A 24,668-nucleotide genomic window follows, 5' to 3' on the forward strand; every position below is an offset into this window, starting at 1 on the left:
AATCAATAAATTTTTATAAGAATTAAGATCAAATCACACACAATCATCCTAATAAAAACATTGCTGTGAGATCCCGGAGAACGATTGGAGAGGGAAACGAGTGCCAGCAAGAACGATTGGAGAGGGAAACGAGTGCCAGCAAGGACACTGGGCCCGAAAGAGGGTATTATTTATAAGAGTGTGAAGACCAAATGCTAATAAACACGTTTTAAAAACTTGAGAGAAACTTTAATAGAAGAACCCAAAAAAGACAATATCTAACTTTTTTTTCACACAATAAAAAAAAAATTTAAAGAGATATTAAACATTTTGTGATAAAGGTGGTCAATGAACGGATGCATCCATCGTAGAGTTGAGGGGAGCCGAATCTGAAACGTATTGACTAGTTTTCCCTCTATTCTTTCGAGATTGCTTTTGTTCGAATTGTACGAAGAGTAGATGAATGAGTTCGATACCGAACCACACATCCAAATTTACACTTCAATTCAAAGGTATCAACATAGAACATGTAACAGTTACAGAGACATGAAAATCAATCCATCCTGAATTCTCATCTATGAAAAACCATTACTTCAGCACTCATGTATGAACCAAAAAGAGTACAACAAAATAAGTACTCAAAACTTCATTTTCTATACATACATACATATATATATATATATATATATATATATATATATATATATATATATATATTCCTGACTGCTTACTTATATTTACACTCTAGGAACCAATTCAATTAGCTCAAAAGATGGCCAGACAAACAAAACAAGAGATCAGAGAGAAGTTCTAGGCTTCTACCTCCGTTCGAAATACCGAACACGAAGAAACGCTACTTCAAACTAAAACTCGAAAGACATCCAGAAAATGAAAAGAAAAGGAAGAAGAGAACATAATGTTACATGTGGAAAATTGAGGAAACCAGTCCTGCAAATCGCTCATATTTATATATCAGACCCATTGTTTGTTATGATACAAAAGTTCATATCCACCATTTTTTTTTTTTTTTTTTTTTTTTTTTTACATTTGCTTCCACATATCTCCCCTAAAACTGGTAAATTCACCCTCATCAGAAGCTTCTCTGCACGGAGAAAGAAAGAACAATGGCTATCATTCACTAAATAGGTTACAGGAAAACCAGAATATGAGAAGACAAAACAATTAAAGCTCAGCTCAGCTCAGCTCAGTTCAGCTAGACTACTATCTCTAACTCATGCATTGTACCAAATGGAACCAACTGAGATGGCTTTAGCTCCCTACATATAAAAGTTGACTGGACAGGATTAGCTTAGCTGCTGCTTCCAGCAGACCCCAAATTCCTTCAGATACTAATTTTTCATGAACATCAGAATGTTATACCCAATTAGTCTTAGCATACTTCAGGCAGTCACAACAGGCATTAAGGAGTTCAAACCGTTACAGACGACGAAACGAAATCAATAAAAAGAAAAGAACGGAAATGCTTCAAAAGAGAACTCGAACTGAGCAAAGTCTTGTCAAGAATCACTAAAATATTGCAGAACACAAAAATGACATTTTTGACATGTACCAATGAAATGTATGCTAACTCTGATTTTGTATTCAACTAATACGCATGCCATATGTTTTCTCTTATTCTTTACTATTTTGTTGCAAGTTTCGTCAATCCTTAAGCCAGCAGACACAATCCAACCCAAGCAAGAAAAGAAAATAATGATGAAAGACAATCACACAATACCTACCCAAGTCACCCAAGATTATGAAAATGAATTATATTTCTAAATTCATAATCAAAGAAAAACTATAAATACGAAACAAAGTTCAAGTCGCAGGCTTTTTAAGCAAGTCTAGAATCCAAGTATATGCATAGATAGATAGATGAAAATATAAAATCATGATGGAGATGATGAAAAAAAAAAAAAAAACCAAGCTCATTTAAAAGATTAAAAGAAAATTTGAGGTCTTAATAAAACTTTTGCATCTCTGAAATACCTTAGAGAAGGTTTTAATTCTAACACCCATTGTTTTCCATTGAACACGTGGTAATGATGGTTAAACCGATACAATATCCAATTGTTCTCGACTCTTTTGAATCAGAAATCCTCAAGGTATTTACTAGTAAACATCCCTCTCACTCATTTTTCCTCTTCCTTTCCTCTAGTTCTGGATCATTTTCTTTGTGGGTCGGAAGGCCATTTACTGGGGGAAAAAATGCAAAAAAGACCGCTAAAACTGAAACCGAACCAAGGAAGCAAAAAGAAAACTAGTCCAGTTTTGAACCAAAACAAGGAAATACTTCGGTTTAATCCATTCGAAGATTTCAAAAACTGGTGCTTGGTTCAGTCAACAGTTCCTTCCAAAATCGGACCAAATAGAACCATGCACACCCCTAGCTGTAGCATCCAAGTTCCAATTCCTACGGAAACTAAATCATGTAAAAACAATTATATGTTTTCCATCACTTCGTTCAAAACTGTCCTTCCTTCCCTCCACCTTCTTCCTTGTCTCTCTGAGCTTGTAAAAGCCTAAAAAAATAGTATTGTTTGTTACTCCTTGGGACCTTTTTCTTCTTTTGCAACGAACTATCTTCCCCTTGTTTGAAACAACCAGACACACTGATGCGCTGCCTTCTTTTTATCCCACAAGCTCATAAATTTCACAACCAAAATTTAAGCTCCAGTACAGTATACTCCACCAAAGAAAAAGCTCACATGCAAACCTAATGTAAAAAGAACTTTTTTCTTCAAACTTAACTAAGGAACGCTAAATAAACTAGAGAAGAACGACTTAATTTCCACAACACAACAGGTAAAAGTACATGGAATCTCTCACACTTTAAAGTTATACTCCTGATGCAGTCAATTATAGTTGAGATGTCTTTTTGTAGACTTTTGGAGTTTCAGTTTCTATTTTACTATTTAAGTTATGTGATGATTGGATGTCAATACTCCTCCGTATACTCCCCCATGGGAGCAACAGTTTATAACGTAACTTTTCAAATATCAATGAAAGATAAAAAAAACCCATTAATGAAAAAGAAATGTAATCATATGAAGAACAATTGAATATAGAATATACTTGAAAGATATAAATATACCTCAAGTATTTTTTGACAACATTAAGTGAAAATTCCAGCAATCTTTCAACAACCATATGAGGAAATAAATGACCTAGATTATTCCACAATGTCAGCCCGCTACCTTTATCACTCCCATTTCTTCAATTTTTGCGGCCTTATGCTGCAGAAATTAAATGCAGAAGGGTTTTAGTTGGAAAACAATCAATCGAAAAATAAAAAAAATATATGGATTACAAAGATAAAAGTTAACCCGGATGATTGTTCTTTGCAGTATGCAAGTAATCTAGAGCTGAAAAGAAAATTTGACTTCATATTACCTTATTTTTTTTGTGCCTATGAATGTCATTAATATCATCTTCTCCATCATGCTTCCTTTTCTGAAAATTAAATGAAGTTAGAAATTAAGAAACAGCTCGTTTGGGCAAGCACAATAAATGTATATTAGTTTGGCAGTAAAACACAAAAAGATTACTTAATCCTTAACTTTTAGTAGAGAAAATATGGCACATATAAATTAACTTTTCAATTCCCTGCCCTCGGGACATGCTGGTGGTTGATAATCAATGTCAAATGATGAAAATTCAGTGGAAGGGATATGCTTCATGAAGTGAGGAACCACAAACAAGAAATTGGTACAAAATAAAAAGTCCATAATGTAAACGTCAATAACAATCTACTCCTGAGCTATTTCATTGTTATCTAATCCTGGTATTTACAAAGGAGCTGGAAAAGAATAAAGATTTTCCGACCTTTTCGTGATGCTTCTTTGAATGGTCAGCACCAGAATCTTGATGTGCACTTTTGTCTTTCTTCTTGTCCTTGTCTTTATCCTTACTCCGGTCTTTATGTCGATGCTTGTGCTTCTTATGCTCTCTATCCTTATCCTTATCCCTATCTTTGTGCTTTTTATGCTTTCTGTCTTTATCTTTGGACTCGCTTTTTGACTTCCCTGGAATAGTAGGAACACCCTTCTCGGCCTAACCAAAGAAAAAGAAATCGACCATCACTTGCAGAGAAAAGAACTAGGACGAGAAATGCTGATAATCAAGCCTAACATCAAAGTTCCAGCTGACGGAAGAAAGCTAAAGAAAGTGGTTCGTTTTAACAATTATAGTTATAGATTTCTTACAGGAGGCAGCTCAACAGGACCAGTTTCCCTCAGTTGGAAGGCTTCTATGAGAATATCTTGGTCAAATGGCTGTATACGAGCATTAGTCTCTCTAGGGTAAGAAGGATTCTGTATGAGTTGATTCAACTGCATCCCTTCCCCTTTTCTAATTTCTGTGTCTCCAACCACGTTATGAAGATAATGTGTGTCTGAAATTGACAATGGAAGTGACTTCTTGCAGAAAAACTCATGATGAGGTAACAGCTTGTAGTGACTTATAAGATCAACAGCACCAGTCAGTTCCCTAGGTCCTAAAGGCACAAATAAAAATACATCAAAAAATTTAGGTGGCAGGTAATCAATAGAGATAGAAAATGAACAAAATGGAACGAAAAACAGATATATCATGTACTGTAACTTTTCACGATATTCTCCACTCAACCAATAGCTTTATTTGAAATTGAAACAGGACCTATGATTTGTCTTTCAGCTACAAAAGTTCAATTGGAAGTAAGAATCAAATCATATCAGGTAGGAATTTTTTCAACCTTTCAATAAGAACTTTTGCAAGGATTTTTTTTGGAACTTGTTGTGAGGCTTATGGGAAATCAATAACTCCCGTGGCATTTGATTCGATGTTTTAGGGGAAATGGCAATGTAGGAAGTTAAATAACTTCCTAAGTTGCTCCTACATTCTCAAAACAAGAAGAGCATAATAATTTGTATGGTAAAGGAAGTCTGGTGGTTCTCATGGGTCAAACTCCATTATGCTATCTCTATTGCAAGGATAAAACGGTAGCCAAAAGTATCAGAGATCTAATATCCCCTCCAAAAAAATCAAACTTTAAGTTTTCCAAATCCAAACATTATAATATGGCCTGATTTGCTTTACATAAAATCTTGTACATAGATAATAAAAGCACCAAAAAATATAGGCAAACCCTTGAGCCTTTACTAAAGGAAAAACCTGTTCCAAAGGCTCAAGTGTTCTAAAATCAACTCTAAATTTGAGCTACAAATTTCCTACTACAATCCCAGATCAAGCAAAACTTTCTTTTCCTGTGTGTTTCAACCCTGAAATCCTAACGCTTCTACATGTCTTAGGAAAATTATATTAGAACGAGATACTCTAGCTCAACTAACCACATCAATGTATAGTCAAACTACGTCAGTACACGAGAGAGAGGAAACTAAATTGAATACATCAGCATTTACCTTGGCCAAACTTCTTATCTTCAGATTCCATGTATCACACTTCCTTGGAACAATGTCACATTATAACTGCAATCATAAAAACCCAAAGGGTAGTGAAATTACATCTCCAAGATAATCAACGTAATTTTCCTCTATCTTATCTAATGATAAAAAAAACAACAAAAACCACTTTTTGGGCTTTCCTAAGTAAGTACTTATCAAACAAGGGAATAAAGCATAGACGTGCATAACTCCATTAGACAAACTCATAGAACAGAAAATATAACGGAGCTACATAGTTACATGTATGATGTGTTATCACTTAATGATTCAGAAAGAGAAAATAAATTTATATAGAACTCGGAGGAGTAATTGAGCTAGAACAATTCTAAGATCAAGAAACCTCCAGCCCAATTCGAACATTTGGTGAGTTTGTCAGCAAATCATGCACATAACCAATACTATACACAAGAAAACTTGAGTCGTACAATCTATCTAACAACCATTAACTAAGAGAACCACTGGTTAAAAATTTAAAAAGAATTGAACTGGGAAGACAAAACAGAAATTAGCCCAATCCTATATTGAGCATGCTAAAACCAGAAACCCATCTAAACTCAAACACAAGAATGAAACAAGCAGGACACAGAATTTCAGAAGAACCCCAATTCCAATCCCTCAAAAAACGCCTTCTCTCAAAATTCTACGAGAACCCAAAAGCCCAGAAACCAAAACAAAATTCAAAGCACCCAATTCAGCTCGAGCAACAAAACCCACAGAACTGGAAGCAAGAAACCCTAAACACACCAATCAAAATCACAGAACTGAAAACCCCGGGGCCGGAAGGGGAAGGCAGTGTCCAAACCCAGAAACAACTCGAAAGGAATCCATTCCAGAAACGGAAAAACGAAAACAAACCTCGGCGGCGAAGGGTGGAAAAGAAGAGCAAAGAGGCGCCGGAAAATGGTAAGAGATGGAGAAAGCGATCGAGAAACAGAGGTTGCGGGAATCGAATCGAAGAATGAGATGAAATTGAGGGGAAAAGGGGGTGGAGAATGGGGTGTGAGGAGAGTGAAGAAGTAGCTCCGGCGGCCGGGAACAGCGGAGAGAGAGAGGGGAAGAGAGGCAATTGAGATCGGGGAAGAGAAGAGAAGAGAAGAGAGGGGGCACTGAATAATACTACGAATAACCCTTTGCCACATTTACAAATGGACCGTACAGTGGACTTTTAATACGTTTGGTCAAGGGTTCCCCTTTCCTTCTGTTCAAATGTCAATTTTTATTTATTTATTTTGTTCATTTTAATTTTTTTTTAATTAGATTATGATTTGTTATTTAATATTTATAAAATATAAGTATTTTAAACTGTCTAGTGATTTAAATAACATTTTTTTTTAATAAAATAAAATTCTTGGGTTCAAGAATTTAAAATCATTTCCATTTTTTTTAAATCTTGGAAATTAAAATACTTTCCCTTTCAAAGTACGTTTAAAAAATTTATATAAAAAAGGTGCGTTTGATAATAATAATAATAATAATAATAATAATAATAATAATAATAATAATAATAATAATAATAATAATAATAATAATAATAATAATAATAATAATAATAATAATAATAATAATAATAATAATAATAATAATAATAATAATAATAATAATAATAATAATAATAATAATAATAATAATAATAATAATAATAATAATAATTAATAATAATAATAATAATAATAATAATAATAATAATAATAATAATAATAATAATAATAATAATAATTAATTAATTAATTAAAAAAAAAACGAAGCAGCTGCGTCAAGTAGCTGCTGTAAAGGGGGATGAGGGGCGGCGGACGCGTAGCTGGAGGTGTGGGATGGATGAGTGGATGATTAGAGGATGTGGAAGCGTATTAGGGCTTGATTAGGCTTTAAAAAGGAAGAAAAACGAAGAATGGTGATTAGCGAAAAACCCAGAAAAACAGAGGAGGAAATTTTTGAGAATTCAAGGTTGCTTAAAATTGGACATCAATCGAGGGTAAAGGAAGAGGGGTTGTTGCTGAGGAATCATTTGAGGAAGGGGATATGGCCACGAGCTGAATCGGACGGTGATTCGAAGGTAACGAAAAACCCATATCACCGAACTTTTAAATCTCGATATCTTGATTCATACTGCATAATAAGTTATGAAATAAGGGTTGTTAGAACCGTAGTTAGAAGATCTATAAAGTTGTAGAAGAAATCAGAACGAAATACGAGCTGTAGAGATGAAATTTTTGCTTTGGGACACAACGGGTATTAAAGGAAAAGATTGGGAAAAATTGCAGGGAGGAGAGGTTGAAGACGAGCGCGTGAAGGACACGCGAGGCGCGTGGGAGGCCGCGAGTGGAAATGCGATTGTGCGCGGATCAGGCGCGTAAGAAACGAACCCCGACCTTGTGTTGGCGCGTGAGGGCGCGTGAGAAGGTATTTTGGCTCCCGGTTTGTCCCGTTCGACTCCTTTTGACCTGTCCTATCAAAATTGGTCTATACTTATGTTGAAATTGATAAAATATAGGTCTAATACGAAGGAATTGTGTTGAAATACTATTAAACACGTACATTCAAGGGGGAAAAGGAGTTCGCAACCAAGTAAGTAGCGTATCGACCTTTGAACTAGTTCTTAACTTGTTTTACAACATGTGAGTATGTTGTTTACCTGATTAAGAGCTTAATATGTTATGATGAGCTTTGATGATATTTAGTGTTTATTGTATATTATGACTGCTTGCCTGTGATATAAGCATGATATAAATGATTGTCAGAATGTTCTATGTGTTGATCATGATACATGTATGAAAGCATGCAGTAACTGTGAGTATGTTATGCATGTTAATGGAAAGGTTATGACTCTAGATATGCTTATTGGTTGTTGAGCTATGGCTTATTTATATAAGTATGATAGTCTACTAATTCCCGCGGAATTCCTGGCCAACGCGCTGTGTGCTAAGTCAGGGAGCATGAGTACTCCTGACCGTTGGTATATGAGATAAACAGGCCGCCAGAGCAATTAGTAGACGGGCCGTATTTGACCGAGAGCGAGTCTTACATACGAGTCCGAAAATTTTAGATAAGCATATCGAAGGAGAGTCAGTAACCTAGCTGGAGGTAGCTGAGATACCTCATTAACGAACAGATGACCCTAGTAAGAGAAATAGGAGTCAGTGGTGAATAAAACGTAAAAACACCTGGAAAGATTAGTTATGAACCCGTGAATGATAAGCTAGCTATCTAATTACTCATCAGAATTATTATAACTTTTCTTTCCAGATGTAGATGATGCAGGCCAGCCGAGGACGAGACCAGCAGGCTAGAGACTATTGGGAATCCATGTCTGGGTCTGTTATGTAATTATGTTTTCGTTGTCAAGAGTTTACCTCAGTCGTTTTAAGTTTTTTTTTAAAAGTACTGTTTTTTTAAATATTTTACGGGATGTTTTTAGAAATATTTTGAATTTTATGATTGGATATCAGAGTCTCTTAATATTGTCAATGGTAACTCCTGTTAATCGCGTTGACGATGAGCGGGTGTTACACTTAACTACTCTACAAAAATATAAATAAAAAAGTATTTATGAGTTAAATACTTTTTAGAGTATTTTTTATCCGATTGTAATTGAGAAAAGTTTGAAAAAGCTTTTAAATAATATAAACTGTAACAACTTTACAAAAATATAAATAAAAAAGTATTTATGAGTTAAATATTTTTAGAGTATTTTTTATTCAATTGGTAATTGAGAAAAGTTTGAAAAAGCCTCTTAAATAATATAAACCAAACATGAAAAGACAATTTTTTTTGCCACGAACACATCTTCGATTCTCTCAGATAAAATGCTTTATAAATCGTCTTTTCAATTTAGATCTCCAAAACTTTAAACTAATAAAATGAAAGCAACAAATAACGTTTAATATTATTAAAAGATAACACTATATATGGAAAAAAAATGGGTCGTAACGACTCTAATTCTTTATTTAAGAATAGGGTCGTCACTATAGGCATGTTATGACTATTAAGTACGGAAAATTATCTAAAACGACATTCTCGATAAATGAATGACGACATCAGCTATGGAAACCAACGAAAAGAAACCTTATTGATTCGCGAGGATAGTCTTCGCTCTTAGAAGTAAGGAATAAGTAAAGTGATTATGTCACAGGGAATGTAGGGGCAATTTACAAAAGTACCCTTAAATAAAAATAAATAAATATTCCTATTCAAATTCCAAATACAAAAGTTCCCAAAGTGATGAAGACTTGAAAAGATGAGTTCAATGTGCATTTATATGTTACATCTTCGGTTGCAAAATAATAATTATACTCAGACAACATATCTGTAAGTTACATATCTTCCTGCAGTCTCACTTGGTCTGATGATCTTCACAACTTGTCCCCGCTTTAGCCCGTAGTATCTCGCAACTGGGTCGGTCACCTGTATGCGCGGTAGCTAACACAAAATATGCAACACCATGTAAGATTCTCGTTCATTTTTCATTTTGTAACAAACATGTGTTAATACCCACAAGGGATGTCTCCATGGTACGAGCTTAGCATGTTCGTTGATACTCTACGAGGTTTTAGGTTCCAACTTTAGAGCTGAGAAAGCTTAATAACTTAAAATCTTGCCTTTTAGGAGGAATCGACATGAACACAACGCACAGAGTAAGACCAGAATACTTCGATTATTGGGCAAAATCAATAAATAAGCATATAGTTTGCAGGACTCGGCATGCTATGTATCTAATGAAATCCAAAACTCAGAAAAAATTACACTAAATAGGAATGATAATGTGAGATCCCACGTCGATTGGGGAGGAGAACGAACTATTCTTTATAAGGGTGTGGAAACCTCTCCCTAGCAGACATTTTAAAAACCTTGAGGGGAAGCCCGAAAGGATAAGCCCAAAGAAGACAATATCTACTAGCGGTGAGCTTGAGACATGACAGATAAATTTGAACATAGTATACAAAGAAAACCGAGTAGTTAATCAATAGTTGAGATAACGTTGTAGAAGTCCGAAGCGGTATCAGGAACGTATGAGCATATCAAATTTCAATATCGATATTTGAGATGCATTCTAACAACGTGACGTTTTATGAAGAATTAATGCTAACCTGTGTTTCTTTCACGGTATATCGTTCCAATAGTGTCTTTTTCTCTTCGTTGGAAAGTAACTGGTGCTCAGGAACAAGAACGTGATCTTTGATATTAACTAGCAATTCTGCTTCCTGCATCAACAAATGAAGAAAGGGAAAAGAAAAAAGTTATATCTAAAGGTAAACTAAGACAGTTGGAGCATGAATGTAGAAACCCCCATATTTTTCATCCTCATATTGCAAAACAAGGAATAAAGGAAGAGAGAATAACATAATTTTTAGTTTTCAGAGTAGGTTCTCCTCAAATTATTGGTAAACGACCTGTCTAATTTACTTCTCCGACCGGTGGTTTGGCATTCTTCCTCCTTTTCGTTTGAGCACCTCGATCATTTGTTGTGGGATTGTCAGTTTGCTTAGTTTCATTGGGATATTGGTTAAAATCCTCTCTTTGGGATTCTGGAGCTCGAGGTAGGGGTGATCGTTCGTCGTTGGATGAGGAGCTTTTCCCTTTTTAGGGAAAGAGGCAAAGTCATGTGGGCTTAACTTCTTTGCTGTTTGTTAAGTGTTCGGTCGGAAAGGTACAATGGAATTTTTAGTGAGATTAAGAGATCGGGTGAGGAGGTGTAAGAGGTTGCTACGCTTAATGCCTCCCTTTGGGCCTCAGTCACTCAGCCATTTTGTAATTATGATCCTGACCTTGTTCTTTTAGATGGGAGTCTTTTTTTTTTTTTTTTTGTAACTTGTTTTGGACTCCTTTTGTGAGATCCCACATCGATTGGAGAGAGGAACGAGGGCTAACGTTCGCCAACAAGAACGTTAGCCCCATAGAGGGTGGATTGTGAGATCCCACATTGATTGGAGAGGGGAACGAAGCATTCTTTATAAAGGTGTGAAAACCTCTCCCTAGCAGACCCGTTTTAAAAACCATGAAGGGAAGTCTGAAAGGAAAAGCCTAAAGAAGACAATATTTGCTAGCGGTGGGCTTGAGCCGTTACACCTTTTGTTTGGACTTGTTTTTTCGTGTCTTTGTACTTTTTCATGTTCCTCAAAATGGGTCGATTCTTAAAAAATAAAAAAAACTAAAAACACTCCATAAAATATGTTAAAGAAATGCTTTCACCTGGAAAACTTCCAAGTGGAATTTGGTAGATATTTCACTTATGCAGGTGCGAGCGAAAGGGGTCAAATTCTGTTGAACGACCAATATTGCTCTAAAAACATTCTCCGATTTCATGCGGTTGGTATACGTTTTCATTGTCTTGACACCAACCTTCGGTTCTTCTGGAAAGAAAATGTATATCTGTACAGAAAAGAGTCACTATAAGAGGAAGGAAACAAATAGAAGAATTAACGAGAAACTTGCAGCCCTTGTCTGAGACAATACCTGATCAGAGCTATCATTTCTCTTCGCTTTGTTGATCACGATATCTTCTCGTTTCATGCTTTCACCATATTTATTCTTAAATTGCTCTCTGGACATGTCAACCTCAAAGTCTCCAACGAAGTAGCCTCGGTCTTTAAGCATTTGTAACACAGTTTTTCGAACTCTGAAAAGCCTGGTGATTTCCTCCTCTGCTAGCACCATCTTGTCTGTAGCTAATCTATTGTCAAACAAGTCAATACTCAATATCTATGCTCCAAATGTGCACACAAAAGATAGATAATGCAGATTCTAAATGAGGTAAAATTCATTAGTAGAAACATCAATCTGATTAATTATGTTACGTATTGGAAATTTCAAAACCAATGCAAAACACAGCTTATAGAACACGTTATGGATATAATAGAACAATAATTTTCAGAAAATTCAAAACAAGTTGGAGACACCGACAATGCGAGAACAAGAAAACAAATTTGGCTAGAGCTTGCTGGTGCCCTTAATCCCTAGTCAAAGAGACAAAAATTTAAAGAAAATGATTAAATCAGGCTGGAGAAGCACAAACAAGCAACAACAATTTTTAGACATGTTGTACCCGTCTAAGTCCAAGTCCACCACTAGTAGATATTGTCCTCTTTGGGCTTTCCCTTTCGGGCTTTCCCTTTCGGGCTTTCCCTCAAGGTTTTTTAAAACGCATCTACTAAGTAGAGGTTTCCACACCCTTATAAAGAATTCTCCTCCCTAACCAACGTGGGATCTCACAATCCACCCCCTTCGGGGCTCAGCGTCTTCGATGACACTCGTTCTCTTCTCCAACCGATGTGGGACTTCCCAGTCCACTTCCCTTCGGGGCCCAGCGTCCTTGCTACCATACCGACTCATGTCCACCCCCCTTCGGGGCTCATCCTCCTCACTGGCACATCGCCCAGTAGAGGTTTCCACACCCTTATAAAGAATGTTTCGTTCTCCTTCACAGATGTGGTATCTCACACATGCTATATATATATATATATATATATATATACACACATTTTTCTTCTTTTTATTCTAAATAACTATGTTTGAATCAACTACAGTACACCTCAACCAACCCTACAAGACAACAAGTTCACCATGATGCTTTTGAATCCAAAAAACTTAATATCCTTAGTTGACCACATTGATTTACCTTGTAAACTCAAAATATCTTATAGAACAACCGTTTGATCCTATTACACTAAGTTGCCAAAGAAACTAGTAGGATATTAAATCTTAAAAAGCTGACCACTATGGCTTGAATCCATTCTCTCTAAATTGGTTACCTTTTCCCCCCTTCTTCGAATAGGAAACAAAATATCCCATTACTAAGAGGGGGATATACAAAAAAGAATTGAGATATCCCCTACAAGCCAAGGGGGTTACAAAAAGGATTCCCAATTAGCGAACATTTATGATAAACCATAGTTACCAGAAGAGGGCAACAACACCTAGTAGACGAAAAACAATCCAATTTGTTTTTAAAAAAAATATCACTTCCCAGAAAAGTCGAGCCACCACAGAATTACCACAGAAAAGTTCAAATGAGTTGATAATAAGCCTCTGAATAACCTTTGGGAAACACTCAGCTGAAGGTAAAATATTTTAAAGAGACTGGGCCAACAAGAGGCAGCAAAAGGGCATAGGAAAAACAAATGCAATCTTTCAACTCAAACAATCTCAGAGATTGTACCAACCCTAAAGTATATTTACAAACATTATAGGAACCAACACTATCAAGCCAAACCAAAAGAAAAAAGGAAAAATCCAGTAATCAAAAGAGTGAAGAACAGATTACAAGAATCAGAGAGATAGAGCAATGTAATATCAAGAGCGAAACCTGCAAGAATCTTCGCAAACGAGGGAAATTTATAAATCAACATACAACAGCATAAAAAACTGGAAAAAGAACTACACTCAGCAACCAGACACAGGATCACAAATTCTCAGACAAAAACAAACCTTACTCAACAGAGAGTTACTGCTACGAGATAGAGAAAGAGAGACAGAGTTGGTGGTTTGGCGGTGGCGGCGGCGGCGGTTTTGTGGAACGATGAAGAAGAAGGAGAGAGATGGAGGGAGAAGAAGCGGTGATTTTGGGGGAAAAGAGTAACCAGAAAAAACGTAAACGCCTCGATAAATATACCCTCCAAAGTTTTGACTCAAAAGCCGAAACAATTTCGGAGTGGGCCCAAACTTTTCTCACAAGCAATTTATAGTAAAATTGGAAGATTAATCTTTAAACTCACATATTTAAATAAATAAATAAATAAATATCTAAAAAAATCTCAAATTTGTGGAATAGATATATATATATATATATATTAATTTATTTTAAATCTAACGCATCAATAAATATTGACATATTACTTTCTCATATAGAACCGAGTTGTTACGAAGAAATTTTCGTTTTCTATCGAAATTTTTAATTCCCTCTTCTCTCGTGTTTGGACGAATGTGTCGTTGACCTTTAAAAGCCTTTACAAGTTAGAGTTTACACATAAATTAACACGTTGAGTCGTTATCAGTGTGGTAATTTTTGTTTTTCTTAGACGTGCTCCTTTTTTTCTTCTTATAAACATTAAAATTTCATAATATTTGAAGAATATATTATTTATGGAATATATCTTCGATATTATATTTTAAAATTATTTTTTATGATCTGATTTATAGTATATTTTATTTTATTCTCAATATTTAAAATTAGTTTATATTTTTATCCTATTTAAAGGATATGAATATGAATGAGAACACACTGTCCATTCCAATTCTATTTCTATTTCTCGATATTAGAGCACTCATCTTGGTATTCTTAAATATCAAAATTTTCTCTTGAGTTAGGGTTTGGTATTCCTAATAGGGGAGTATTAGACTTAAAGCCAAACCCTATCTCAATCAGTCTTTACAGTCGCAGTTCATCAACTAACTCAATCAGTGAAGTCTTTACTGCCGTTGATCATCCACCGTTATAAGCATCTTCAAATTTCTCACCAAGCTCAAAGGTGGTATATTCAAGATGGTCGTATTCTCTTTCACAACTTCTCAAGTGATCCAGAATACTGATCTTGGTGTTATTATCCAACTTCATAACTTTATGTTTATTTAACACATCCTTATTATATTCATCCTTCTGATCAACTAGGATATTCACTTGTTCCAATCAAATTAAATGGAACAAATTAACAAGCCTACATTCTCTATTTTCACTACTAGGAAGACAAAAGTGTTATTGACCTACACTCCCTTCTCAAAGATAACTTGGGTGTTATTGACCCACACTCGTAAAGATAACTAGGGTGTTATTGACCTATGCTCGTAAAGACAACTTGGGTGTTATTGACCCACACTCGTAAAGATAACTAGGGTGTTATTGACCTATGCTCGTAAAGACAACTTGGGTGTTATTGACCCACACTCGTAAAGATAATTAGGGTGTTATTGACCTATGCTCGTAAAGACAACTTGGGTGTTATTGACCCACACTCGTAAAGATAACTAGGGTGTTATTGACCTATGCTCGTAAAGACAACTTGGGTGTTATTGACCTACACTCGTAAAGATAAGTTGGATGTGATTTAACCTACACTCTTCAACTCAATATAATATTTGAAGAATATATTAGTTATGGAATATATTTTAAATATTATATCTTAAAATTCTCAAAAGAATATATTAGTTATGAAACATATCTTAGATATCATATCTTAAAATTATTTTTTTGATAATTTGATTTATAGTATATTTTTAGTTTATATTTCTATTTCTCATTCTTAATAACCACATTTTTACTATGTTTGACTATAAGTGACGATGATCACAATGTGTAAATAGGTTAAGAATTATAATGTGCAACGTGCAACACGGATTTTCAATATCTTATTATCTCTCGTGCAATAGAACAACTAAAATCTCTTAATAGACAAATCAAATGCATTCAAAAAAAGTGGTGCATCTTAAGATAGAACGTCTCGTTGGACATCTCTATTCGTTGAAGAAACTAAAAATTCTAGAAATCAAATGCATTCTTTAAAAGATATTGCATCTAACAGAACCTAACCGAGAGAAACATCATCTTTATGCAATCCGTCATTTTATCTAAATTAAGAACTTACACCATGTTGATGGGTCCTTCAGGTTGTTACATTCGAACAAGTTGAATGAGAAACGAAACATGTCCCTTATGAAAAGATTCAATTATACAGTGAGAAGACAAAGTAAGACTGACATTATAAGAAAATCTTGCTAAAACAGTTTGAAATTGGGCGAGGAGTACTAAAGTTTGGATGGTCAGAGTCCTTTAGAATGAATCTCGATCATTCCCTGTATGGAGTGGGAAGAAAGAGGAGGAGAACTTTACCAATCCTTTTGTAAAGAGATCGACAATTGATCTTCACTTACCCATCGTCATCGTCGGTGTGTTATGATGATTTCAATCACCTGAAAATTTCATAACATAATTCAAACAAACATGAACGTGTGTACTAGATTCAAATCAAGAAAAGCACTAAAAATGAATTGAAACGCTATTAAATATCAGAGTCATATACAAAGAAATGATACAAAGGAGAAAAATGAGCTATTCTCCTCTTCCTCTTTGTAATCAACTTCCCCAACACCTCTATCCTGTCGAAAAGCATATGGATTTTGAATGGAGAAGCAACACATCCTCAGCAGCTTGTGATTGGCTATTGGTAGTTGATTCAGCTGCTCACCCTCGTGATAGGTAGCTTTTATGTCTGAAAAATGTTTTGTCAAGCTCCACTTGTAAAGAAAAGATTAGTATAATGGCATGCCAATAGCTGTGCAGTGAATGGCAGACAGAATGAGAATGGGTAGCACAAGAATCTGGGTATATAATCCATCAACCAAACAAATAGTAGCAAGATGGTTAGATAGATAAGAGCCAGGGCACCACTGGATCTCTTTGTTTAAATACAAATTCCACTCTCAAGAAAGCAGTTTCAAATGGAAGAACACTTGATATTACACCAGATTCAGAGTCGAAAACTGAAAGAAAACAAAAAGAATCCAAGGAATTTAGATTTAATCCAACCATGTGCCTGTAATGACCGTACAACAACAAGGATTAGTCGGAATTGTTAGATGAACACGACTCTCTACCATGGTATGATATTGTCCACTTTGAGTATACGCTCTCGTGACTTTGCTTTGGGCTTCTCCAAAAGGCCTCATCCCAATGGAGAGAGTATTATTTGTTTATAAACCCATGATCATTCCCTAAATTAGTCGACGTGGGATTTTCATCATCTAACACTTCTCCTCGAACAAAGTACGCCTCCCCTTAATCGAGGCTAGACTCCTTTGTAGTCTTAGGCATTTTTTACTGCCTTCGAGGAGGCTCGACTCCTTTTCTTTTGGAGTCCTTTCTTCGACATTTGAGGATTTACCCATCTATTGGCACGACTAAGTTTAGGGCATGGCTCTGATACCATGTAAGATGAACACGACTCTCCACAATGGTATGATATTGTCAACTTTGAGCATACAAACTTTGCTTTGGGCTTCCCCAAAGGGCTACATCCCAATGGAGAGAGTATTTTTTGTTTATAAACTCCATGATCATTCTCTAAATTAGTCGATGTGGGACTTTCATCATCCAACACCTCCCCTCGAACAAAGTACGTCTCCCCTTAATCGAGGCTCGACTCCTTTGTAGTCTTACTCATTTTTTACTGCCTTCGAGGAGGCTCGACTCCTTTTCTTTTGGAGTCCTTTGTTCGACATTTGAGGATTTACCAATCTATTGGCACGCTAAGTTTATACCCTGTTAGATGAACCACGACTCTCCGCAATGGTATGATATTGTCCAATTTGAGCATACGCTCTCATGGCTTTGCTTTGGGCTTCCCCGAAAGGCCTCATACCAATGGAGAGTATATTCTTTGATTATATAAACCCATGATCATTCCCTAAATTAGCCGATGTGGGACTTTCATCATCCAACGGTCGGAATCACTTAGCAATTGCCACAAAACATTGAGTTGATGAATATCAGTTCTAGGACAGAGTGCGTTTGCTTTCTTCTCCTCACAAATCAAACCAAAAACAAATAACAAATCGAAGAAAAATCGAAACGCTTTTCTTTCAAAATAGGGACAGAAAGCAGCAGAACCAGTGAAATTTGGCAATGTACCAGCAATTAAAGGGCCTGAGGATCCAGAATCAAGAAACTCAGACGAGTGATGTTGGCGAATTAGATTTCGCAAGGTTTTGAGTAAAATTTTGGCTGGATCGATAGAACGATCCAGTCAAGAAGCTGAACTTGCTTTTCGATTTTCATTTTTCCATGCAATTTCTTCATCCATTAAGATCACTAAGAAAAACACAAAGAAAGAAGAAGAAAATCATTCAATGAGAACAAACCATTTCGAATGAAAATTTGGATTTGAAGGGAAAATGAAGAACAATTGAAAGTACGCCCTAGAAATTGAAACAAATAAAGTGAAATGATGATCATGTTTCCATCGATCTCTACAATGGAAAAGAAACAGCCTGAAAAATTCATTCGAAACAGAGCATAGAGTGCTGTGCAAAACGAACGCGAAAGAGACGTAAAGGAAAGGATCAGATCCATTGCCGAAAACAGAAGAAAAGAATCCGCAAGCAAGCAACGATCGAGTTATTTAGTTCAAAGAAATCAGAATCATTACATCAGATCAAAAAAGATAGCGGAACACCTGACCTTTTCTTTCTTTTTTCTTGTATTTCGGCGATTGATTCTCAGAGAGGCATTTCCACAAACACCTTGTGTGCTCTGCACTGAACATTAATGGCGATGAATCGCCGCCACGGAAACCAGAGCATTGTCGTTGGTAGAAACAAGCAAAGGAATGTTGTTGAAGAATCGATCGTGGGAGTGGTGGTGATTGTTCATGATTTTGAGAAATCTGGACCTGGAAAATCGGCTTCTATTCAGATTTATAGTGGAACCGAACTGGATCCAAGTGAGCCTTCTTTTCTCCACTTCTTACTCAATTCATTCCAAAATCAAACAAATACATCAAAGCTGTTATTCGATCAATTTGTCAAAAATTTTGAATATCCTTCGCCATAATTTCTACACCATAATCATAGCATCTTGACTTTGATCATACCGATATACGAATCTATCAAACACAAAAGTTGTATTTTGTTCTTCCAATCTCCTCCTCCATGCATCTTTGAAAATTTTAAAATGTTTTCGAGTAAATTAAGAATTTATTACACACAAAATTTGGAAAAATCTCTTCTCCAATCATCGACTAAACAAAGAACGTGTAACAGCCTTGGGATCTCACAATCCACTCTCTTGAGGGCCAACGTTATCGGTGTTTGGTGTCACAATCGCACTTTTGATAGCAGCGGACTTGCGATTGTGCGACACTCACTTTCCAACGACAAGTGAGCTAAGCCAATTCGTTCTTGCGTCGCCTACGGCCAAGCGACGTATGCTCGAGCCTTTGGCCTCGGTTTTAAGAGAAGGTTTTAGAAAACGAGGACAGAGAGAGATTTTTGAAAGAGACGTTATATAAGCAAACAAGAGAGGAATAACAACGGCTCACAGTATATAACTTTGGGTAGGGAGAAATTGACAACTAGTCGTATCCCCCGATAGTACATTCTGGATTTCATGTATGAGAGGCAAGCCTAGACATGATATTTTTGAAACGTCATACTTCTTATAAATACAAGAGTAAAACACTAGAATATGAAAAGATATAAAAGGTTGGGTTTGTCATGGGCATGGGGCCATGGGTAACATGCCTTGTACTAGCATGACCGTGACATTTGGCTCATTATGAGATCGCATGGTTAGGGAGGGAAACAAAACATTCCTTATAAGAGCGTGGAAACCTCATCATAGTAGACGCATTTTAAAAAACGTGAGACTAATAACAATACGTAACGGAGTAAAGTGGACAATATCTAGTAGCGGGCGGGTTTAGATTGTTATATAATGTGTTTACGATATTATATTTTGATTACGATTCTTCCTCGTTTAACAGGTACGGGAAACGGAAAGACGAGTAAAACGGCGAAGTTAAAAGAATGGAGAAGCAAGAAAAAGAGTGATGGGTCAAGAATCAGCAACTATAAAGTGAAGCTGAAGGTTGAGAAAGGGTTTGGAAATCCAGCAGCTTTTGTGATCACAAATGAACATAAGCACAAATTTTACCTTAAATCAGCTTTTCTCCAAATTCCCAAACTTCATCCCAAAATAATCCACTTTGATTGCAACTCTTGGGTCTATCCATTCAACGTCGCAAACACTCCTCGTGTTTTCTTCTCGAACACTGTGAGTTTTCTTTACTAGTTTTAGTCTTGATCGGTTATATCCTTAAACTTTAAATCACGACACTGTTAGACGAACACAACTCTCCACAATGGTATGATATTGTCCACTTTGAGCATAACCTCTCATGGCTTTGCTTTGGGCTTCCCCAAAAGGCCTCGGACCAATGGAGTTAGTATTCCTCACTTATACACCCATGATCATTTCCTAAATTAGCCGATGTGGGACTTCCATCATCCAACAGACGTGATTTGTCTAAGCTGATTTGACATAGTGTGATTAATGAAGATGATACTGTGTCACTGTATCTTTTTCCCGCTAATCACTTTCTTCATCGTCATTCTAATACTCCGTCAAATAATGCAAATAATCGTAATTCAAACTACAATAACTTGATTATAACTTACTTAGTGTTTTGATTAGAGTTATATTCCAAGCCAAACGCCGAGGCCCCTCGTGGAGCTAAGAAAAGAAGAGCTAATAAAGCTAAGAGGAGACGGGAAAAGAGAAAACAAGGAATGGGAGAGAATTTACGAGTACGATTACTACGACAAGCTTTCAAGATCTGAATTGGGTGAATTGTCGTCCTCTCATCCATATCCTCGTAGAGGAAGAACAGTTCAACATCCTAACAGTGGTACACAAAATTCTTCTCTTTCACATTCTTCGTCGTTTCATACCCGTTTTACCTAATCGGAGGCACGAAATAGTATTAACAAATGAGTACGAACGTCGATAAGCGAAAAACGCTTCATTTAAAAGCACTTTTGTTTGTTTGGTGCATGATAAGATGTACCTCCTGATGAGAGGATGAGGCAAAGCAAGGTGAAAGGAATAGTTTCAAGCTCAGTGGAAGCTGCTCTTCAGTTCCTCATTCCAACCCTAAAGGCCCAACACTACACCATCAATCATTTCAACTCTTTTGTTGAATTGGGCCGTTTCTTTTGGGCCCAAAAGCCCAAAAACATGGCCCAATTAGACCAATGGACCACCCTCAAACTCCAAAAATTTATCCCACAAAATCTTTTCCCACAAATTCTTTCCCAAAAAGATGACTTCATCTATCCACATCCTCACCTTCTTAAAGGTAATTTTTTTTTCTTATTTATTTATATTTTATACGTAATTTAGAAATTTGTTTATGGGCTTAAAAATATTTCTAAGAAAATGAGAAATAAAAAGCTATTTATTTTACCAATGATATAATGTAAAAATGTATTATTTATTTATTTTTTATTTTTTTAAATTCAGAAAATGAACGTGCATGGATGGATGATGATGAATTTGCACGACAAATGCTCGCCGGAACTAATCCTGTGCGAATCACATGCTTACACGTATGTCAATTATGCTTACACTAATATATTTTAAGATTATGTTACAAATTTAGTGTAATTTTTTTTTTTTAATAATCGCTCATTTTTAAAATTTGTTTAATAAATTATTGTGATATTTATTTATATTTTTACTTTATAAATCTATTAAATATAAAGTTTCAAAAGCTTAAGACCAAAATCTATTCACTTACTTGGACAGAAATTTCCACCAGAAAGCAAAGCCAAAGTGGTTAGTACAATAAAAGCTTCTGATATTGAACACAACCTCGATGGTCTTCCCCTTCAACAGGTAATATATGTATATATATACATATATATATCATCTCTTCCTTTATGTTGCTCCTCTCTAAACCTGTAAATCATCGACTAAATCGACTAGAAGGTTTAAATTGTTCATACAAAAGGCAAGATTATACTGATATGATGTCAAGTTTTAGTATAGAAATCGACAACAAAAAGAGTTTGTACTACGCAAAATCAAGGTAGGAGGATAACAAAAGACGAGACGACAGCAAAATAAGGACTTAGAATGACGATTTGTTTTCAACATTCGATACAGAAAAATGGATATTTCAAAAGTTCGTAGAAATGAAGTTTTGGGTTCCGTTCTATTTTAGTTCTCGTACTTTCTAACTGCACAAAATATTAAAAAGTTGCACCAAAACATTAAAAACTGCTTAAAAGGATACTTATGTTGTGAATATTGAAATATTTTAGTGTTCTGAAATGTTATAGGCAATAGAGGACAGAAGGATATTCATGTTGGATCATCATGACTATCTAATGCCATTTCTGAATAGAATAAACAGTAGCAATGTGTTTGCCTATGCATCTCGAACCCTACTCTTCTTAAGGACTGATTCTACACTAAAGCCTTTGGCCATTGAACTTTGTTTACCATACTCTGAAGCTGAAGGAGGAGAGATAAGTTGGGTTTACCTGCCAGCACCTGAGGGCTTGGAGGCTGCCCTGTGGCAGCTTGCCAAAGCTCACGTCGCTGCCAACGACTCCGTCTACCATCAACTCGTCAGCCATTGGTGAGACCCCTCACCTACTTTCATAGATTCAAGAGTTTGGTATCAAATATAACAAGATAATATCTTTTTCTTTGATGGGTTGTGGAAATACCCACAAATTATTAGCTTAGTCTCTATTCAAGTTTGGCTTTGAATCAGGACTTAATAGTTTCGAAATTTTCTTTATAGCTTATAATCTGGTTAAATATCATAAACTAAAGCTTTTTAAATCTAAAACCATAGTTGACATGTGAGATCTAACATCAGTTGGAGAGGAGAATGAATCATTCTTTATAAAAGTGTGGAAACCTCTCCCTAGTAGACACGTTTTATAAACTTTGAGGGGAAGCTTGAAAGAGAGCCCAAAAAAGACAATATCTACTAGCAGTGAGCTTGAGTTGTTACAAATGGTATCAGAGGTAGACACCAAACAGTGTGCCAACAAGGATGCTTGCCCCAAAAGGGAACGAAGTATTCCTTATAAGGGTGTGGAAATTCACGTGAATAGAGTATAGGTACTGGGAATTAAATTTTTTTAAGGTACTTAGCAAGACCTACCTGATTTCCTCTATTTTTAACCCAATTCAAACTCTAATTCAATCAACCTAGAATGTCAACTCCTTATCTCTCTACAACAATGAAAAAAAAACATTTTCTATTCAAGTTCTCTACAACTCCTTATCTATTCATTTTAAGCCAAAAAAAAATCGTTTTGAGATCTTTGTAGACCAAATATTTGTCCAGTTAATCCTACACAGTTCATGCTGTCAAAGTAAAATGGCATAACATGCAATGTTATGTAAATGTTTAGGTTACATACCCATGCAGTTGTCGAGCCGTTCATCATTGCCACTCGCAGACAGTTGAGTGTTATGCATCCAGTCTACAAATTGCTGAATCCTCATTTCAAAGACACCATGCACATCAACTCACTATTTAGAAGCTTCCTGTTGAAACCTGATGGAATCTTTGAGAAGATATTGTTTTCTGGTCAATTCTCCATGGAATTATCTTCTGAGCTTTACAAAGAGTGGCGATTCAACGAACATGGCCTCCCAGCGGACCTGCTGAAAAGGTAACAACAATTACGTTGCTTTTCCTTTTATGATAATAGACGTGTGCCAACATTGCTTTGGTTTCTTAGAAATATGGCTATAAGGGATCCAGATCCAGGAAACCTGTCCGGAGTTCAGCTCATCTTCCCTGACTATCCATATGCAGAAGATGGCCTTGAGATATGGACTGCAATCAAGACATGGGTCAAGAGTTTCTGTTCAATCTTCTATAGAGATGATGACTCTGTACATTCTGATGAAGAACTCCAAGCTTGGTGGTCCGAGATCAGAAATGTCGGTCACGGCCACAAGTTCAACGAGTCGGGGTGGTATGAACTGACCACACTATCAGACTTGGTAGAGGCTTTGACAACTCTCATATGGACAGCAACTGGACTCCATGCTGCAGTGAATTCAGGGCAATATGCATACGCCAGTTACCCTCTTAATCGTCCCACACTGTGTCACAAGTTCATTCCCAGTGAAGGAACAGCTGAATATGCTGAATTCTTGAGTGATCCAGACAAATACTATCTCGAGATGTTACCTGGAAAGTTTGAAACTGCGCTTACCGCTGCATTGACGGAGGTCCTTTCACATCACGCAAAGGATGAACTGTACCTGGGAAGGATGTCATCACACAGCTGGACAGATAATGCAAGGGTCCGGCATAGCTTCAGTGTGTTCAGCATAGAACTTAAAAATATAGAGAAGCGAATAGCAGAGAGAAACAAAGATCCTAACCGCAAGAACAGAAGCGGTCCCGCCAAGATCCCATACGAACTTCTGTTCCCTGATACATCAAATGTTAATCCAAAAGGAGGGATTACAGGCAAAGGGATTCCAAACAGCATATCTATGTGATGCAGATTCATGAAATTACTTACACTAAAAATGTTCAACAAAAAAAATATGGGCAAGAGCATTCTTTAATCATCTACCTATCTTAATATGAAAAGTCTGCTACCTAATTACTCTATGTTATTGCAGACCCTTAAAAAATAAATCAACCAACGATGAGTTTGGGACAAATAAAACTACTCTTAAAAGTTTTCAATGTTTGGTTGGATAACCCAAGTGACTTT

The 24,668-nt window shown here is 36.0% G+C and overlaps 3 protein-coding genes and 2 long non-coding RNA genes across 10 annotated transcripts; 1 reads left to right on the forward strand and 4 right to left on the reverse strand.

The window, feature by feature from the left end:
- Window positions 1-912: 912 nt before the first annotated feature.
- Window positions 913-6,550, reverse strand: LOC111460791 (mediator of RNA polymerase II transcription subunit 19a-like). Its single transcript, XM_023104084.1, has 7 exons — window positions 6,279-6,550; window positions 5,382-5,447; window positions 4,188-4,477; window positions 3,808-4,035; window positions 3,376-3,435; window positions 3,077-3,218; window positions 913-1,081 (listed from the first exon to the last, which is right to left on the reverse strand). The coding sequence occupies exons 2-6, from the start codon at window positions 5,410-5,412 to the stop codon at window positions 3,168-3,170; spliced, it is 660 nt and encodes a 219-aa protein (XP_022959852.1). The 5' UTR covers window positions 5,413-5,447; window positions 6,279-6,550; the 3' UTR covers window positions 913-1,081; window positions 3,077-3,167.
- Window positions 6,551-9,567: 3,017 nt separating this feature from the next.
- On the reverse strand, window positions 9,568-13,999 carry LOC111460591 (DNA-directed RNA polymerases II and IV subunit 5A-like). 3 transcript variants are annotated; one of them, XM_023103786.1, is made up of 5 exons: window positions 13,845-13,999; window positions 11,874-12,079; window positions 11,610-11,789; window positions 10,508-10,621; window positions 9,568-9,839 (listed from the first exon to the last, which is right to left on the reverse strand). In XM_023103786.1, the coding sequence occupies exons 2-5, from the start codon at window positions 12,072-12,074 to the stop codon at window positions 9,714-9,716; spliced, it is 621 nt and encodes a 206-aa protein (XP_022959554.1). In that variant the 5' UTR covers window positions 12,075-12,079; window positions 13,845-13,999; the 3' UTR covers window positions 9,568-9,713. The 3 variants fall into 3 exon arrangements, with proteins under 3 accessions (XP_022959554.1, XP_022959555.1, XP_022959553.1); XM_023103787.1 differs by having other exon boundaries at window positions 11,874-12,090; window positions 13,845-13,987; XM_023103785.1 differs by having other exon boundaries at window positions 11,874-12,085; window positions 13,845-13,986.
- A 2,375-nt stretch (window positions 14,000-16,374) lies between these two features.
- Window positions 16,375-18,675, reverse strand: LOC111460980. The gene is made up of 2 exons (XR_002713515.1): window positions 18,586-18,675; window positions 16,375-16,618 (listed from the first exon to the last, which is right to left on the reverse strand). It is a non-coding gene; the product is annotated as an uncharacterized LOC111460980 (long non-coding RNA).
- LOC111460977 (linoleate 9S-lipoxygenase 1-like) lies at window positions 18,257-24,562 on the forward strand. 3 transcript variants are annotated; one of them, XM_023104381.1, is made up of 9 exons: window positions 18,257-18,847; window positions 19,889-20,178; window positions 20,599-20,821; window positions 20,963-21,262; window positions 21,427-21,512; window positions 21,712-21,801; window positions 22,248-22,549; window positions 23,340-23,603; window positions 23,673-24,562. In XM_023104381.1, the coding sequence occupies exons 1-9, from the start codon at window positions 18,673-18,675 to the stop codon at window positions 24,445-24,447; spliced, it is 2,505 nt and encodes an 834-aa protein (XP_022960149.1). In that variant the 5' UTR covers window positions 18,257-18,672; the 3' UTR covers window positions 24,448-24,562. The 3 variants fall into 3 exon arrangements, with proteins under 3 accessions (XP_022960149.1, XP_022960150.1, XP_022960151.1); XM_023104382.1 differs by having other exon boundaries at window positions 20,599-20,812; window positions 20,966-21,262; XM_023104383.1 differs by lacking the exon at window positions 20,963-21,262 and having other exon boundaries at window positions 20,599-20,812.
- LOC111460979 lies at window positions 21,738-23,478 on the reverse strand. 2 transcript variants are annotated; one of them, XR_002713513.1, is made up of 3 exons: window positions 23,349-23,478; window positions 22,452-22,563; window positions 21,738-21,864 (listed from the first exon to the last, which is right to left on the reverse strand). It is a non-coding gene; the product is annotated as an uncharacterized LOC111460979 (long non-coding RNA). The 2 variants fall into 2 exon arrangements; XR_002713514.1 differs by having other exon boundaries at window positions 22,452-22,566; window positions 23,349-23,476.
- Window positions 24,563-24,668: the final 106 nt, after the last annotated feature.

The sequence above is a fragment of the Cucurbita moschata genome, unplaced genomic scaffold (assembly GCF_002738365.1).
Source record: "Cucurbita moschata cultivar Rifu unplaced genomic scaffold, Cmos_1.0 Cmo_Scf00024, whole genome shotgun sequence".
Lineage (NCBI taxonomy): Eukaryota > Viridiplantae > Streptophyta > Magnoliopsida > Cucurbitales > Cucurbitaceae > Cucurbita > Cucurbita moschata.